The sequence below is a fragment of the Schistocerca nitens genome, chromosome 12, assembly GCF_023898315.1.
Source record: "Schistocerca nitens isolate TAMUIC-IGC-003100 chromosome 12, iqSchNite1.1, whole genome shotgun sequence".
Classification (NCBI taxonomy): Eukaryota; Metazoa; Arthropoda; class Insecta; order Orthoptera; family Acrididae; genus Schistocerca; species Schistocerca nitens.
The window spans coordinates 99323752-99340101 of record NC_064625.1 but is presented as its reverse complement, the minus strand read 5'-3'; the positions used below and the strand labels follow the sequence as shown (position 1 = coordinate 99340101).

The following is a 16350-nucleotide window of genomic DNA, read 5'->3' as shown; positions in this document are numbered from 1 at the left end:
TTAACTTCTGAGGTCATCAGTCGCCTAGAACTTAGAACTAATTAAACCTAACTAACCTAAGGACATCACACACATCCATGCCCGAGGCAGGATTCGAACCTGCGACCGGAGCGGTCACGCGGTTCCAGACTGAAGCGCCTAGACCGCACGGCCACACCGGCCGGCTTACTGCTACTCCGAGGTGCTATGCACGATATCTGTACTACTAAACAGCTAACTTGGTCCATCGTGCGCGGTTTCAGTTTCGGGGTGAGTTTGTAATGGATTCCAGAGGGAACAAAAATTTCATTTTCAATATTTCATAAAATTGATCTAATTTAAAAATTTAAAATGCTGCCGTAGTCTACTCATTTAATGGTATAGTCTTGCGTTAAAGGTATAACACAGTAACTGAAGCGATACAAGGCAGGAAAGTGAGTTTACATCTTGAGGTAGCGTAACTCACGGGGCAGAAATTAAACATAAATGATAATTAATTGAAACCCTCAGCTGCCGACAGGTGGTGTTGATACACCTCAATGGGAACAGCTGAAAATTGTGTGCCCCGACCGGGAGTCTAACCCGTTATCTCCTGCTCACACGGCAGACGCTCTATCCATCTTTTTTTGTTGTTTTTTTAAATTTTAATAACATTTTAATTTTTTAAAATTTTTCTTTTTGTATTGTATTTATGGATTCATTTTTGTTTCATTACAAAAAATCCATCTGAGCCACCGAGGACACAGATGAATAGCGCGACTGCAGGGACTTACGTCTTGCACGCTCCCCGTGTCCTCGGTGGCTCAGATGGATGGAGCGTCTGCCGTATGAGCAGGAGATCCCGGGTTCGAGACCCAGTCGGGGCACACATTTTCAGCTGTTCCCGTTGAGGTATATCAACAACACCTGTCTGCAGCTCAGGGTTTCAATTAATTATCATATATTCTAGAGAAGCTGTACGGCCATCAATTGTATGTGTTCTTTCGAGAACAGTTACTACCTTCATATACAAATTAAACAGACTACATTCATCCAGTATTTGATAACGACTGCACTTAGCCACTTGCAATGAACGTTGCACATAGTTTCGAGCTCCTAGACATATTCTCGCTGACCATCCCCACCCCTCCGTCACGCACACAATGAATCTTTTTCCGCATCAGGCAAGACGTTTTAATTTCTCTCTTTCTCACTGTTAACCGTATTCGCAAAATCTTGTGCAGACAGTGTCCATCTAATCTGCATCTACATCGTTAACCTGAATTCCCAATGAAGTGCCTGGCAGAGAGTTCACTGAAACACCTTCAACGTACTTCCCTATCGCTCCACCAACTAGGCGCGGGAAAAACCAGCACTTAAATCTTTCCCTGCGAACTTTGATTTCTCTTATGATAATCATTTCTCCCTATGAAGGCGGGAGCCAACAAAATATTTTTACATTCTGAGGACATATTTGGTTTTGAAACTTCCTGGCAGATTAAAACTGAGAGCCGGACCGAGGCTCGAACTCGGGACCTTAGCCTTACGCGGAAATTTGCTCTTCCGACTGATCAACCCAACCACGACTCACGCCCCGTCCTCACAGCTTTACTTCCGCCAGTACCTCGTCTCCTACCTTACAAACTTCACAGACTCGGCGATACTCGCGGAACTACCACTCCTGGGAGAAAGGATATTGCGGAGACACGGCTTTGCCACAGCCTGGGGGATGTTCCCAGAATGAAGAGCTTCTGTGAAGTTTGGAAGGTAGGAGACGACGTACTGGTGGAATTGGAGCTGTGAGGACCGGGCGTGAGTCGTGCTTGGATAGCTCGGTCCGCAGCGCACTTGACCGTGAAAGGCAAAGGTTCCGAGTTCGAGTCTCGGTACAGCACACAGTTCTAATCTGCCAGGAAGTTTCATATCAGCGCACACCACGCTGCAGAGCGAAATTTCATTCTGGACGAAGGTGGTGATTGAAATTTCATGAGAAGGTTCTGCCGCATCGGAAAACACCTTTGATTTAGTAATCGCCACCCTAATTCGTGCATCATATCCGTGGCACACTGTCTCCTGTTTCGCGATAATACAAAACGAGCTGCCCTTATTTGAACTTTTTCTATGTCCTCCGTCGATCCTATCTGACATAGCACTGAATGTACCTGCAATATTATATCATACTATTGGCCATTAAAATTGCTACACCAAGAAGAAATGCAGATGATAAACGGGTATTCATTGGACAAATATATTATACTAGAACTACATGTGATTACATTTTCACGCAATTTGGGTGCATACATCCTGAGAAATCAGTACCCAGAACAACCACCTCTGGCCGTAATAACGGCCTTGATACGTCTGGGCATTGAGTCAAACAGACCTTGGATGGCGTGTACAGGTACAGCTGCCCATGCAGCTTCAACACGATACCACAGTTCATCGAGAGTAGTGACTGGCGTATTGTGACGAGCCAGTTGCTCGGCCACCATTGACCAGACGTTTTCAGTTGGTGAGAGATCTGGAGAATGTGCTGGCCAGGGCAGCAGTCGAATATTTTCTGTATGCAGAAAGGCCCGTACAGGACCTGCAACATGCGGTCGTGCATTATCCTGCTGAAATGTAGGGTTTCGCAGGGATCGAATGAAAGGTAGAGCTACGGGTCGTAACACACCTGAAATGTAATGTCCACTGTTCAAAGTGCCGTCAATGCGAACAAGAGGTGACCGAGACGTGTAACCAATGGCACCCCATACCATCACGCCGGGTGATACGCCAGTATGGCGATGACGAATACACGCTTCCAATGTGCGTTCACCGCGATGACGCCAAACACGGATGCGAGCATCATGATGCTGTAAACCAGGGCCGGCCGCGGTGGTCTCGCGGTTCTAGGCGCTCAGTCCGGAACCGCGCGACTGCTACGGTCGCAGGTTCGAATCCTGCCTCGGGCATGGATGTGTGCGATGTCCTTAGGTTAGATAGGTTTAAGTAGTTCTGAGTTCTAGGGGACTGATGACCACAGATGTTAAGTCCCATTGTGCTCGGAGCCATTTGATTTTGTAAACCAGGGGTCTCCAAACTACGGCCCGTGGGCCGAATCCGGCCCTCGAGGGCCGTTAAACCGGCCCGCGTTAGCTGGCCGGACATCCCCGGTATCTGGCCCGCCAAATATTTGAGGTGGTACCTATACTGCTAACAATTGAGTTTCGAGGCCTATCGCGACCAATACACCGCGACATTGGCTCTGCTACCCGCTACAAGACTACATAACTAAACTTATGGTTTCGCCGCTTGAAATAACAATGCGTTGACATACTGTACCTCTGTTACGTCTTGCAGTAATAGTGTTGCTAACAATGATTTTGAGATTTCGTTAACTTTGCAGGACGCTTGCGTGAAGAATGTGCAGTGACAGAATAAAATACGCCAGAATTTCGGTCAGGTACGTCAACCAATCAAACTTATGTAATTAAATAAAAATCGTAGTTCGTTTCAGTGCTAGCTATTCCCACAACCTTAGATTTTTGCGATTTCATCTTTCCTTTAGCCTTACATTACGGTTATCAAGGAGTGCTAGGGTGCTTTAATCCCACTAGGTAGATCTTGGCTCTTATGACTTCGTGGAGGAGTCAGTGTGGCCCGCGGACTAAAAAGTTTGGAGACCCCTGCTGTAAACAGAACCTGGGTTCATCCGAAAAAATGACGTTTTGCCATTCGTGCACCCAGGTTCGTCGCTGAGTAAGTACACCATCGCAGGCGCTCCTGTCTGTGATGCAGCGTCAAGGGTAACCGCAGCCACGGTCTCTTGAGCTGATAGTCGATGCTGCTGCATACGTCGTCGAACTGTTCGTGCAGATGGTTGTCGTCTTGCAAACGTCCCCATCTGTTGACTCAGGGATCGAGACGTGGCGGCACGATCCGTTACAACCACGCGGATAGGATGCCTGTCATCTCGACTGCTAGTGATACGAAGCCGTTGGGATCCAGCACGGCGTTCCGTATTACCATCCTGAAACCACCGATTCCATATTCTGCTAACAGTCATTGGATCTCGACCAACGCGAGCAGCAACGTCGCGACACGATAGACCGCAATCGCGATAGGCTACAATTCGACCTTTATCAAAGTCGGAAACGTGATGGTACGCATTTCTCCTCCTTACACGAGGCATCACAACAACGTTTCACCAGGCAACGCCGGTCAACTGCTGTTTGTGTATGAGAAATCGGTTTGAAACTTTTGTCATGTCAGCACGTTGTATGTGTCGCCACCGGCGCCAACCTTGCGCGGATGCTCTGAAAAGCGAATCATTCGCATACCGCAGCATCATCTTCCTGTGGGTTAAATTGCGCGTCTGTAGCACGTCATCTTCGTGGTGTAACAACTTTAACGGCGAGTAGTGTATTACACGATTCACGGCTCGGGAGATATGACGTCATAAACACTGAGATACGTGAAAAACCACGACTTTTTAAAGCGGAGCGCAAATTGCCCAGTCTATGCTCATCCAGTTTGATAACATTCCAAACCTTTCCTATATTTTTTTCTGGCCTATGTGCTTAACGGCGTCAAGTATGCAAGAGACGTTCAATAACCAATGCAACATATTTTTTCCCTGAAAAAGAACCGATTTCATTCAGTATTCCAGTACACCATATTATTCCCCACACTTCTGGCTACAAAATCTTGTTTTTCAGCACAATCTGCGCTGAATGAGATGGCCTTATCGCAGCTTCATGGGAGAGCCTGTATGCCCGCTTGGTACCACCCTGCTGGTCGTTGTCGGAACCAACGTTTTGCGGGAGATGGGAAAAGTTTGCGTGACCTTGTTGTAATGATAACAGACGTCTCCCCCAACGAGTCACCGTGCTTTTGTTCACTGACATGTTTCTGTAGACATACAGCAAGACCCTTTGAATATCTGCGATGTTTCGTTTTTCCGCCTAATGAAACTCACTGACTGCTCTCTGCTTGGGACGCGTCTCCGTTACAGACGCTATTTTGAAGGTTACGCACAGCACTGCCACCAATCTAAATTTCATGAAACTATAGCACCTGTAACAAGAATATTCCACTATGTCCCACAGCAAATTCCGCATTTTTTGATGCATCTCTCCGTGCTACTCTAGCCTGTGCAAGCTTTTTCATCTCCCAGTACCTACTGCAACCTACATCCTCCTGAATCTGCTTAGTGTATTCATCTCTTGGTCTCCCTCTACGATTTTTACCCTCCACGCTGCCCTCCAATACTAAATTGGTGATCCCTTGACGCCTCAGAACATGTCCTACCAACCGATCCCTTCTTCTGGTCAAGTTGTGCCACAAATTTCTTTCCTCTCCAATTCTATTCGATACCTCCTCATTAGTTATGAGATCTACGCATCTAATTATCAGCATTCTTCTGTAGCACCACATTTCGAAAGATTCTATTCTTTTCTTGTCTAAACTATTTATGGTCCACATTTCACTTCCATACATGGCTGCACTCCATACAAATACTTTCAGAAACGACTTCCTGACACTTCAATCTATACTCGATGTTAACAAATTTCTCTTCTTCAAAAACGCTTTCCGTGCCATTGCCAGTCTACATTTTATATCCTCTCTACTTCGACCGTCATCAGTTATTTGGCTCCCCAAATAGCAAAACATTACAACTTTAAGCGTCTCATGTCCTAATCTAATTGGCTCAGTATCACCTGATTTAATTCCACTACATTCTATTTTTGGTTTTGATGATGTTCATCTTATATCCTCTTTTCAAGACACTGTCCATTCCGTTCAACTGCTCTTCCAGGTCCTTTGCTGTCTCTGACACAACACATTAAAGGTAGGAGACTTTTTTTCATGCTACTCTCGTGCGAGTCTGGTCTCAGCTGGCCGACAGCGTTTGGATGAAGCGCCCGACGGGTTGTTGTCGGGCGTCGGGCCGCCGCCTTGGGCGCAGAAAAGCGTGTCAATGGTGTCGGAAAGAGGTGAGCGGGATCGCACCGCCACAGCCGTGAAGGCCGTCCACTGAGGCGGGCTGGCCCACTGGAGGTAATGGCTGCGGAAGAGCAGGCAGCCGCTGCTGGAGGCGGCGCCCGGCTAAGAATAGCGCTGCGGGCGTGGGTGGGCGGGCGGCGGAACACTTGTCGCGTTCCACCCGCTAGCCGGCTGCATACGCCGCCTCGTAACCACAGCGGGGCCGCACCAACTATACAGGTAGCAACGAGCTGACGACGCGCAGTCCGGCGTTGAGCGGAAACCACAACTGCTGAGGCCGGCCCCTGGATCGGCGCGTGCTCTTCAGTTAGTTGAACGGACTACGACGGCTGGCGTGCCCCTTTTAAGCAACAAGACCGGGGTCTGCTGAAGAAGAGGCCGTGCGTTCTAACGCACGGCTTTTCAGGCGGGAAGGAGCGCCTGGCCCCCGGCACGAATCCGGCCGGCGGATTTGTGTCGAGGTCCGGTGAACCGGCCAGTCTGTGGATGGTTTTTAGGCGGTTTTCCATCTGCCTCGGCGAATGCGGGCTGGTTCCCCTTGTTCCGCCTCAGTTACACTATGTCGGCGATTGCTGCGCAAAGAAGTTCTCCACGTACGCGTACACCACCATTACTCTACCACGCAAACATAGGGGTTACACTCGTCTGGTGTGAGACGTTCCCTGGCGGGTCCACCGGGGGCCGAACCGCACAATAACCCTGGGTTCAGTGTGGGGCGGTGGAGGAGTGAAGTGGACTGCGGTAGTCGTCGTGGGGTTGTGGACCACTGCGGCTGCGGCGAGGACGGAGCCTCTCCGTCGTTTCTAGGTCCCCGTTGGTTGGTTGGTTGGTTGGTTGGTTGGTTGTTTGGGGAAGCAGACCAGACAGCGAGGTCATCGGTCTCATCGGATTAGGGAAGGATGGGGAAGGAAGTCGGCCGTGCCCTTTCAGAGGAACCATCCCGGCATTTGCCTGGAGTGATTGAGGGAAATCACGGAAAACCTAAATCAGGATGGCCGGACGCGGGATTGAACCGTCGTCTTCCCGAATGCGAGTCCAGTGTCTAACCACTGCGCCACCTCGCTCGGTCTAGGTCCCCGTTTAACATACAATAGAACAGAATAGAATAGAATACAGCTCAAGAAGGGGATACAACCCGTCGGTTTTGACCAATGATGTCACAGTTTACTTATAGACACTAATGTCTGTAGGTCTTCACTTTCAGCGGTAGATAATAAATTGCTAATCTTCCGTGGCGAGGCATCATCAATATAAATTGATATAAATGAATGTGTTTAAAAAAGACAGAACTACGCATTGCATACGACTTTCGCGCTTGTATTAATTTAAAGGGAGCTTTACTATCTTTGGCCCGAAAAAAACATGTTTTTTGAGAATTTTTTTCTCGGGATGTGTTATAGATATCAATGTCAAATTTGGTCAAAACGTTTATAGGTATTTCCCTTTTTTTCATTGTGGACAGTGTTTGCTTTTCGAAACTTCCTGGCAGATTAAAATTGTGTGCCGGACCGAGACTCGAACTCGGGACCTTTGCCTTTCGCGGGCAAGTGCTCTACCAACTGAGCTACCCAAGTACGACTCACGCCCCGTCCTCACAGCTCTAATTCCGCTAGTACCTCTCGCAGGAGAGCTTCTGTTAAGTTTGGAAGGTAGGAGACGAGGTACTGGCAGAAGTAAAGCTGTGAGGACGGGGTGTGAGTCGTGCTTGGGCAACTCAGTTGGTAGAGCACTTGCCCGCGAAAGGCAAAGGTCCCGAGTTCGAGTCTCGGTCCGGCACACATGTCTTCAGAATTGCTGAATACCCTACGTTGAAGCTGCTCACTGCCAGGAAAGTCGCAATCTCCATAGTCTTCGCACCAGAATGCAATTGATTGTGGACTAACTTCCAATCACACGCGTTCAAACTTCCATTTGAATTTTGTGTGTTTCCTCCCAAGCACCGGGACAATAACTCGTCCTCCGAAAGAAAAAAAAAAAAAACTATTGCGTGAAAAGGCCGATTTCAAGCAGGTGCATTTTTTTTGTTGAATCGCGAATAACACACAGTTCCATTCCGTATTTGGAAAAACGGTTTCAGGGGTGGATTCTAAACATTTTTATGGATCCAAAAATGCAATTTAAAAAATCGATTTTTTTGAACCAAAACATAGTAAACCTCCCCTAAAATAGTTTGTTCCTCCCAATTCATTCGGTACTTATTTTCATTCTTAGTGAGTTTGAGATATTTTGGAAAATTTTTTTCATTGTGGACAGTGTTTGATTTTCGATTTTTGATTTTCGTTTGTAGGTATGCATTTGTCAGTCAAACTGAAGAATGGGATACTGGTGCATAAAAGAAAGGAAAAGAAAAAAGTGATAGAAGTAACTTTAGCATGGAATACCTCAGTTGACATACATGGGTTGTCTCCGAAGCTTCAATTGATATCAGTTAATTGCAGTACGGGATACAAACTTACCTTGTTTCGACTTTTCCGCTTTCGCCATCACTAGTACGTCCATACTTCAGTTGATCTATGTAGGTCAACTGAAGAATAGGATACTAATGTTAGCGAAGACGAAAAAATCGACGTACGTAACATTGGCATCCTGTACCTCAGATGAATTACGCGAAGGAGAAAAAAATTGACATACATAAAATTTGTATCCCTTTACAGGTCAACTGATGTATGTTTTTTTTTCGCCTTCGATACTAGTAGCATCGATTGAAAATCATCGTAGCAGTACTAGCGTCGGTGAAAAATCCTATTTCAGTAAAATATGTATCTGTACTTCAGTTGACCTATGTAAGTCGACTGAATAATAGGATAATAGGGCTAGCGAAGGCGAAAAATAGCGACAGCTGTAAAATTTGTATTCGTGCTGCAGTTGACGAACCCTGCTTCAAGTCTTCATAGGAATAGATACATCAGGTCAACTGAAAATAGCATACTAGGACTCAAAGAAGCGATATGCTTAACATTATGTAGTTTCTCAATACTAGTCTTTGTTGCTAAATTTGTGCAACACACCATCTCTGGTAACTTCTGACGTCATTGGTCAAACCCGACGGGTATCCCATTCTTCAGTAATCCCCAAGACCGGCACTGGAAAGACGATTGCGAAGTCTCGTTGTCTACAGACTGAGTAGCATACGCTACAGTGTGACGCGATACTGCAGCCCTCACACTACTGTACTGCCCGTCTTAGCGATTGCAAGTGAGAAGCCTTAGAAGTAACGTAACACACATTAAGGAGGTACTTTCACGAAACACACACATTTACAAGATGAACAAAATACCTAGCTCTGAAGATACGGCAATGAAATATCGTACCAGGCTTTACATGAAATTAACGCATTTACTGTTAAGTTCCTCAGATGATATATATTTAACTTTTTACGGGACTTAAAGAAAATCTATGCATCCTTTTCTCAGAACTATTCAAGAAATGTGTACAAAGTTTTCTGTTTAATTTCTTTGCACATTGTTTCTGAGTATGCCCAATAGGACAATTTTAATATATCATTTTAACCCTAATCCCGCAAGTATAACATAAAATTTACGCAAAATTCCAAGCACTCTGCCATATATCTCAGCTTAAACCCACAATTTAAAATTTACTCTTGAGACAACATTGTAGAAATAAGCCTACAAAATTTCGTAACTCTAGCGTTCATAGAGTCTGATAAAAAGGGACATGCACTTTAAAAAACAATTTTCAAGAAATGCAGTATAAAGCTCAACTTAATGTTTTTTTCTTAGACCTCTTCAGAATGCTCCCGATTTTTACTCAGGGTTCTCTTCTCACCTTATTCCTTTACCAGACTCGAACTCGGGACCTTCGCCTTTCACGGGCAAGTGCTCTACCATCTGAGCTACCCAAGCACGACTCACGCCCCGTAGAGCACTTGCCCGTGAAAGGCAAAGGTCCCAAGTTCGAGTCTCGGTCTAGCACACAGTTTTAATCTGCCAGGAAGTTTCACGTCAGCAGGGATGTCTTGCGAAGCCTGGACTTAGCCAGCGTCGAGTCCCGGTCTAACACTATCGTGCCGATTGTGGGTCATGGTTGACAGACTTGTTCGTGGTCATCCTGCTCCACCATAGAGTCTCCACGAACTCTCATGGTCTCCTATTGAAGAATGGGAACAGATAGAGCGTGACCTCCGTAGACGGACCACACGACGTGTCACGCAGTGAAACGCTCACGGAGGGCATGCACGTTACTGAAGCTCTCAAATTCCAATGAAAAACACCACGATGACACCTGCTGAACATTTCAGTTCTTTTCGAGCAGGATGTAATAAGATGTACTTATTTTGTGAAAGGTAAATTTGGTAACAAAACCATTCCTCAATTATTGCTGAAGTCATGTTCCCCTAATTCTTTTGAGCAGTGGCTTGCCCCACCCTCTTAATTATCATTCCAGTCTTAATAGTCCCCCCTCATCCACATGTTTGTTTACCCGCTTTCAAACTCGCCGTTGCAGTTCATCTGCAGTGCAGGCAAACATCGCAGCGCGGGATGGACATCTTTATTCAGGCTGCGGACACTATTCTGCATTCACAGCACACTTGCCGCTAGGCCACGCCTCACAGCAGGTGGCATTGTCTTACCTCCACAACAGCTGCCTGTGTCCTTGGACCTTCTGACACGCATAACTGTGCTTCTTGTTACAATAGCTTTTTTTTTTTTTTTTTTTTGAGATTATGGGTCATCAGAACTCATATTAGTTTGATGCAGCCTGCTATGACATTCTTCTGTACAAACTTACGACTGTCTTCTGTGCAAACTTATGACCGTCTTCTGTGCAAACTTACGACCGTCTTCTGTGCAAACTTACGACCGTCTTCTGTGCAAACTTACGACCGTCTTCTGTGCAAACTTACGACCGTCTTCTGTGCAAACTTACGACCGTCTTCTGTGCAAACTTACGACCGTCTTCCGTGCAAACTTACGACCGTCTTCTGTGCAAACTTACGACCGTCTTCTGTGCAAACTTACGACCGTCTTCTGTGCAAACTTACGACCGTCTTCTGTGCAAACTTACGACCGTCTTCTGTGCAAACTTACGACTGTCTTCTGTGCAAACTTCAACTCTCAGTAGCACTTACACTTAACATCTCCGATTATTTGTTGAACGTATTGCTGTTGGTGACTGAGGTTTGAAGAGGGGGAACATCTAAAATAATGCCTCCTATGGAACCAACCACGACGGAATATGGTTGCCGTTCTATATGCACCTCCAATGTACACTCGATTGTCTAGAGACGCCTCGGACAGCAGAGGAATGCCAACCTGCCTGTCGCCCGCCAGATGGCCCGACAGCAGGAGTCATGGTCTGGGTGTGCCATCTCTCTTTATAGCAGGACCCCTTTGGTTGCCACCCACGGCACCCTTACAGCACAGCCGTAAGTCGACGATATTCTACTCCCCGTTTTGTCGCCCTCCATGGTAACCCATCCTCGTGTTACATTTCAGCAAGATAATGCCCGCCCGCACAGAGCGAGAGTTTCTCCAGTTTGTCTTCGCACTTGCCACACACTATCTTCGCCAGCAGTGTCACCGCATCTTTCCCCAAATGAGAATTGTGGAATGCTGTGGGTACGGCCCTCCAACCAGCTCGGGATTTGGAAGGTGTAATTCTCGCGGTAGCGTTGTCGCTTCCCGAACACGAGGTCCTGGGTTCGGGTGCCGGCGGGGTCATGTATTTTCACCTGCCTCGACATGACTGGGTGTTGTTGTGTCGTCTTCATCATCATTCATACCCATTACGGTGGGAGGAAGGCAATGGCAAACCACCTCTACTACGACCACGCCTAGTACGGCGGTGCGAGTCTCCCGCATCGTTCCCCTACGATCTGTTACGGAGTATGGGACATCATCATCATCATCATCATCATCATCATCATCATCATCATCATCAACAACAATTCTCCAACTGGACAGAATTGGAGCGATAGCCCTCAGGAGCACATCCAGTGACTGTATCCATCAATGGCAAGTCTAATAACTGCTTGCGTAACGGCCATAGGTGGACCAAGGCGTTACTGAATTGCTTACGCTCATAAGCCAACGCTAATTCTGTATCTATTTTGTTATGTTGTTATATGGATCATTACAACTCTTGTTATTGTGAAACGAGCACACTTTCAATGCTAGTAGAATTTAAAAAAAATTCTTATTTAACTTATGTTAAATTTTCTCAAACCTTTAGCGCCTATAAAGCCACCAATTAATTATGTACGAGATATTTTATGCTGTTGTTTAGGTATTTCTAGCTATATTACTTCACACATTTCTAAAAACTGTTCCGCTCAAGTATTCGTTTTTCTCTTGACGCTGTCGTGGCGCCACTAAGAGTACACTACCGCCACCCATCGGTAGGATTTTGTTTCGTGTTGTTGTTATCACTGTCGAACCGTCAGTCTAGGCTCTGAGCACAATGGGACTTAACATCTGAGGTCATCAGTCCCCTAGAACTTAGAACTACTTAAACCTAAGAACATCACACACACATCCATGCCCGAGGCAGGATTCAAACCTGCGACCGTAGCGGTCGCGCGGTTCGCTACTGAAGCGCCTTCAACCGCTCGGCCACACCGGCCGGCGAACCGTCAGTCTGCCTCTGACAGTTATGTATGTAACATGTAACTTCAGTACATCTGTATAACTCTGTGTATCTGATATATGCCTTTTACTTATTACTTATGAATGTTTGATGCTCCATGTCATTCTTGTTGCTCATATTACGTGACAATTTATCGCCTGCTTCACATATATCTGAAGGTGCACACCCCGAAACGCATTATGTTAAACTCATTCATCTACCATTTGATGAAGTTTTACGAGTACTAAGTAACCTACTTAAATTTTTTTCAGCACTGTTCCAATTTTTAGCCGACCCAGGACAGGAACTTCGGAAACGCTGGACATGTGGACCAAATCGAATTACTTTCTCTATCACACAGTCGACGACAAGATGGCCTACGAGATGTGAGGGAGGGAGGGAGGGGGAAGGGGCGGGGCAAAAAAATATGAGCAATGTGTTTGTACGGAGCGCCTAACCGTGTTTGCCACTGTTTTTTCAGTAGAAAATCAACGGAACTACCTACTAGCCAGTCCCCATTTAGTGAATTTCAGGACTTCTTAAAAGCTATTTATTTGCAATCTAGCAAATTTCCTCAGCCACGGGAAAGGGTCCAGGTTTACTCTGGACGATTGTACAAAAAATAATCAGTTATGTGTGAGTAGTACTCGCGCATAGAGGTTCCGTACAAACTTATCTATGTGTTTAGATAGTTCATTCATCTCGGGAATCTAAAATTTCGCCTATTTTTGCCTGTTATCGATATCGATACTGGGAAGATATCAAAATAGGTCAATAAATCGCCGTAGTTTTCGATTGCATTCCCGAACAAGATTAAATGTTTTAAACCAATAAAAGACAGTTTACCTTCATATGTGATAAATTTCAACTTCGCATGTCTACCGGTTCTTGAGAAAAGTGGCTCTTAACAGGCGGACCGGCGGACGGAGAGTCAGTCAGGTAACAAATGACAAATAGCTTTTAGTGTGTGACAGTTACAAATTAAAAATTTTTGGATTTTACCTCTACTTTGAGTGTGAAACCTTGCAGTCTGCCAAATTTCATGATTCTAGGCCAACGACAAGTACCCGATAAGTTATGATGCATGAGTTTGGGACTGTCAAAATACGCGTCGTAAACGGCCGTATCTTTACACCGCCAATAGAATGTAGATCTTAATATCTGACTTAAATTTGAAATTGACATCTATCGGTTACTGAGAGAAAGGGGGTTCAACAGACGGGCAGACAGTCCGATCTCAAATGACAAATTTTTTGAATGAAATAATTACAAATTAATAGTTTTCAGGTTTTCTCCTCAGTTGTACTGTGAACTCTTTCTTTTTGCCAAATTTCATGATTTTAGATCGACAGTAAGTACGTTTTGATGAGTGGGTTAGCGAGTAGCAAAATGTTACAGAAGACAGAAACTTTTGACTGCATTGACGTTATTACACATCCAAGGGACCATACACATCAGTATGTGAAATAAGTTTCAACTTCATCTACATCTACTATACTCCGCAAGCCACCCAACGGTGATTTGCGGAGGGCACTTTACGTGCCACTGTCATTACCTCCCTTTCCTGTTCCAGTCGCGTATGGTTCGCGGGAAGAACGACTGCCGGAAAGCCTCCGTGCGCGCTCGAATCTCTAATTTTACATTCGTGATCTCCTCGGGAGGTATAAGTAGGGGGAGCAATATATTCGATAACTCATCCAGAAACGCACCCTCTCGAAACCTGGACAGCAATCTACACCGCGATGCAGAGCGCATCTCTCGCAGAGTCTGCCACTTGAGTTTGCTAAACATCTCCGTAACGCTATCACGCTTACCAAATAACCCTGTGACGAAACGCGCCGCTCTTCTTTGGATATTCTCTATCTCCTCTGTCAACCCGACCTGGTACGGATCCCACACTGATGAGAAATACTTAAGTATAGGTCGAACGAGTGTTTTGTAAGCCACCTCCTTTGTTGATGGACTACATTTTCTAAGGACTCTCGCAATGAATCTCAACCTGGCACCCGCCTTACCAACAATTAATTTTATATGACCATTTCACTTCAAATCGCTCCCTACACATACTCCCAGATATTTTACAGAAGTAACTGCTAACAGTGTTTGCTCCGCTATCATATAATCATACAATAAAGGATCCTTCTTTCTATGTATTCGCAATACATTACATTTGTCTATGTTAAGGGTCGGTTGCCACTCCCTGCACCAAGTGCCTATCCGCTGCAGATCTTCCTGCATTTCGCTGCGATTTTCTAATGCTGCAACTTCTCTGTATACAACAGCACCATCCGCGAAAAGCCGCATGGAACTTCCGACACTATCTACTAGGTCATTTACATACATTGTGAAAAGCTATGGTCCCATAACACTCTCCTGTGGCATTCCGGAGGTTACTTTATTGTCTGTACACGTCTCTCTATTGAGAACAACATGCTGTGTTCTGTTTGCTAAAAACTCTTCAATTCAGCCACACAGCTGGTCTGATATTCCGTAGGCTCTTACTTTGTTTATCAGGCGACAGTGCGGAAACGTATCGAACGCCTTGCTGAAGTCAAGGAAAATGGCATCTACCTGGGAGCTAGTATCTAATATCTAATCGTCTACCCGTTCCTGAGAGAAAGAGGTCGTAAACGGACGGACATAGTCACATAACAAATAGTAAATTTTTTTGTGTGGAATAATTACAAATCGTCAATTTTCGGATTTTTCGTTTATGTTTACCGTTAATCCTTTTTCTTGCCAAATATCATGATCCTAGACCAAAGGTAAGTAACCTATACGTTTTGATGAATGACACTGCAATCCTATTACGCTTCCAGTTTCATCAATTGAGGTACGGAACGTAAAACACATTCACGCCTCTGGACAATCTCGAAAGTATGACAGATGAGGGGAAATTCGGACGTATGGCAGCCTTGTATGATAAAGTTCAGGCACCATCTCCCCTTTCCTTGCCAGCGAAATACTGGCAGTGAAAATTGCATCCATCACAACGATTCGAACCGGCTTACTCGGAGTCGGGTACACAAGAGAAGTGTTAAGAAGGCACCGGCAGTTAACGTTCGTCAGCACTGACCTGTCTGAAGAAATTGGGGACGTCGTCGGCGTCCTGAAACGTCGTGTCGGCGGGGTCGACGACGTAGAACATGGCGGCGGCGCCCTTGAGCACCCCCGCCGGCGGCTCGCCCGGTAGGAAGAGGTGTGGCGCGTACGATGTGTTCATGGCGGCGTCGCGACGCTGAATGCCGGCGCGCGCGCGGCACAGACGCTTATAGCCGGCCGGCGCCTCCTATCACGTAACAGGCGCCGGACCAGGAGAGGGGAGGGGCCGGGAGGGGAGACCGCCGTGGAGGGGAGGTCGCGCCCACCCGCACCTGTTGCTGTCGCGCCCTCCCCACCACGCAGCCACCTGTTGCTGCCGTACGGACCCCATTCAACTCACCATTGCACCGCAGTCAACAGCGGCATGGACCTTATCTCGAATTGTTGTTGTTGTTGTGGTCTTCAGTCCTGAGACTTGTTTCATGCAGCTCTCCATGCTACTCTATCCTGTCCAAGCTTCTTCATCTCCCAGTACCTACTGCAACCTGCATCCTTCTGAATCTGCTTCGTGTATTCATCTCTTGGTCTCCCTCTACGATTTTAACCCTCCACGCTGCCCTCCAATGTTAAATTGGTGATCCCTTGATGCCTCAACACATATCCTACCAACCGGTCCCTTCTTCTTGTCAAGTTGTGCCACAAGCTCCTCTTCTCCCCAATTCTATTCAATACCTCCTCATTAGTTATGTGATCTACCCATCTAATCTTCAGCATTCT

General features: G+C 46.1%; 1 protein-coding gene across 1 annotated transcript in view; it reads right to left on the bottom strand.

Moving 5' to 3' along the window:
* LOC126215164 (alkylglycerol monooxygenase-like) overlaps window positions 1–15768 on the bottom strand; it is a 232049-nt gene extending 216281 nt beyond the window's left edge. Inside the window, exon 1 of the mRNA XM_049941833.1 lies at window positions 15608–15768. Within this exon, the coding sequence (XP_049797790.1) occupies window positions 15608–15754 (147 nt within the window). The 5' untranslated portion in view covers window positions 15755–15768. The remainder of the gene's footprint in view (window positions 1–15607) is intronic.
* Window positions 15769–16350: the final 582 nt, after the last annotated feature.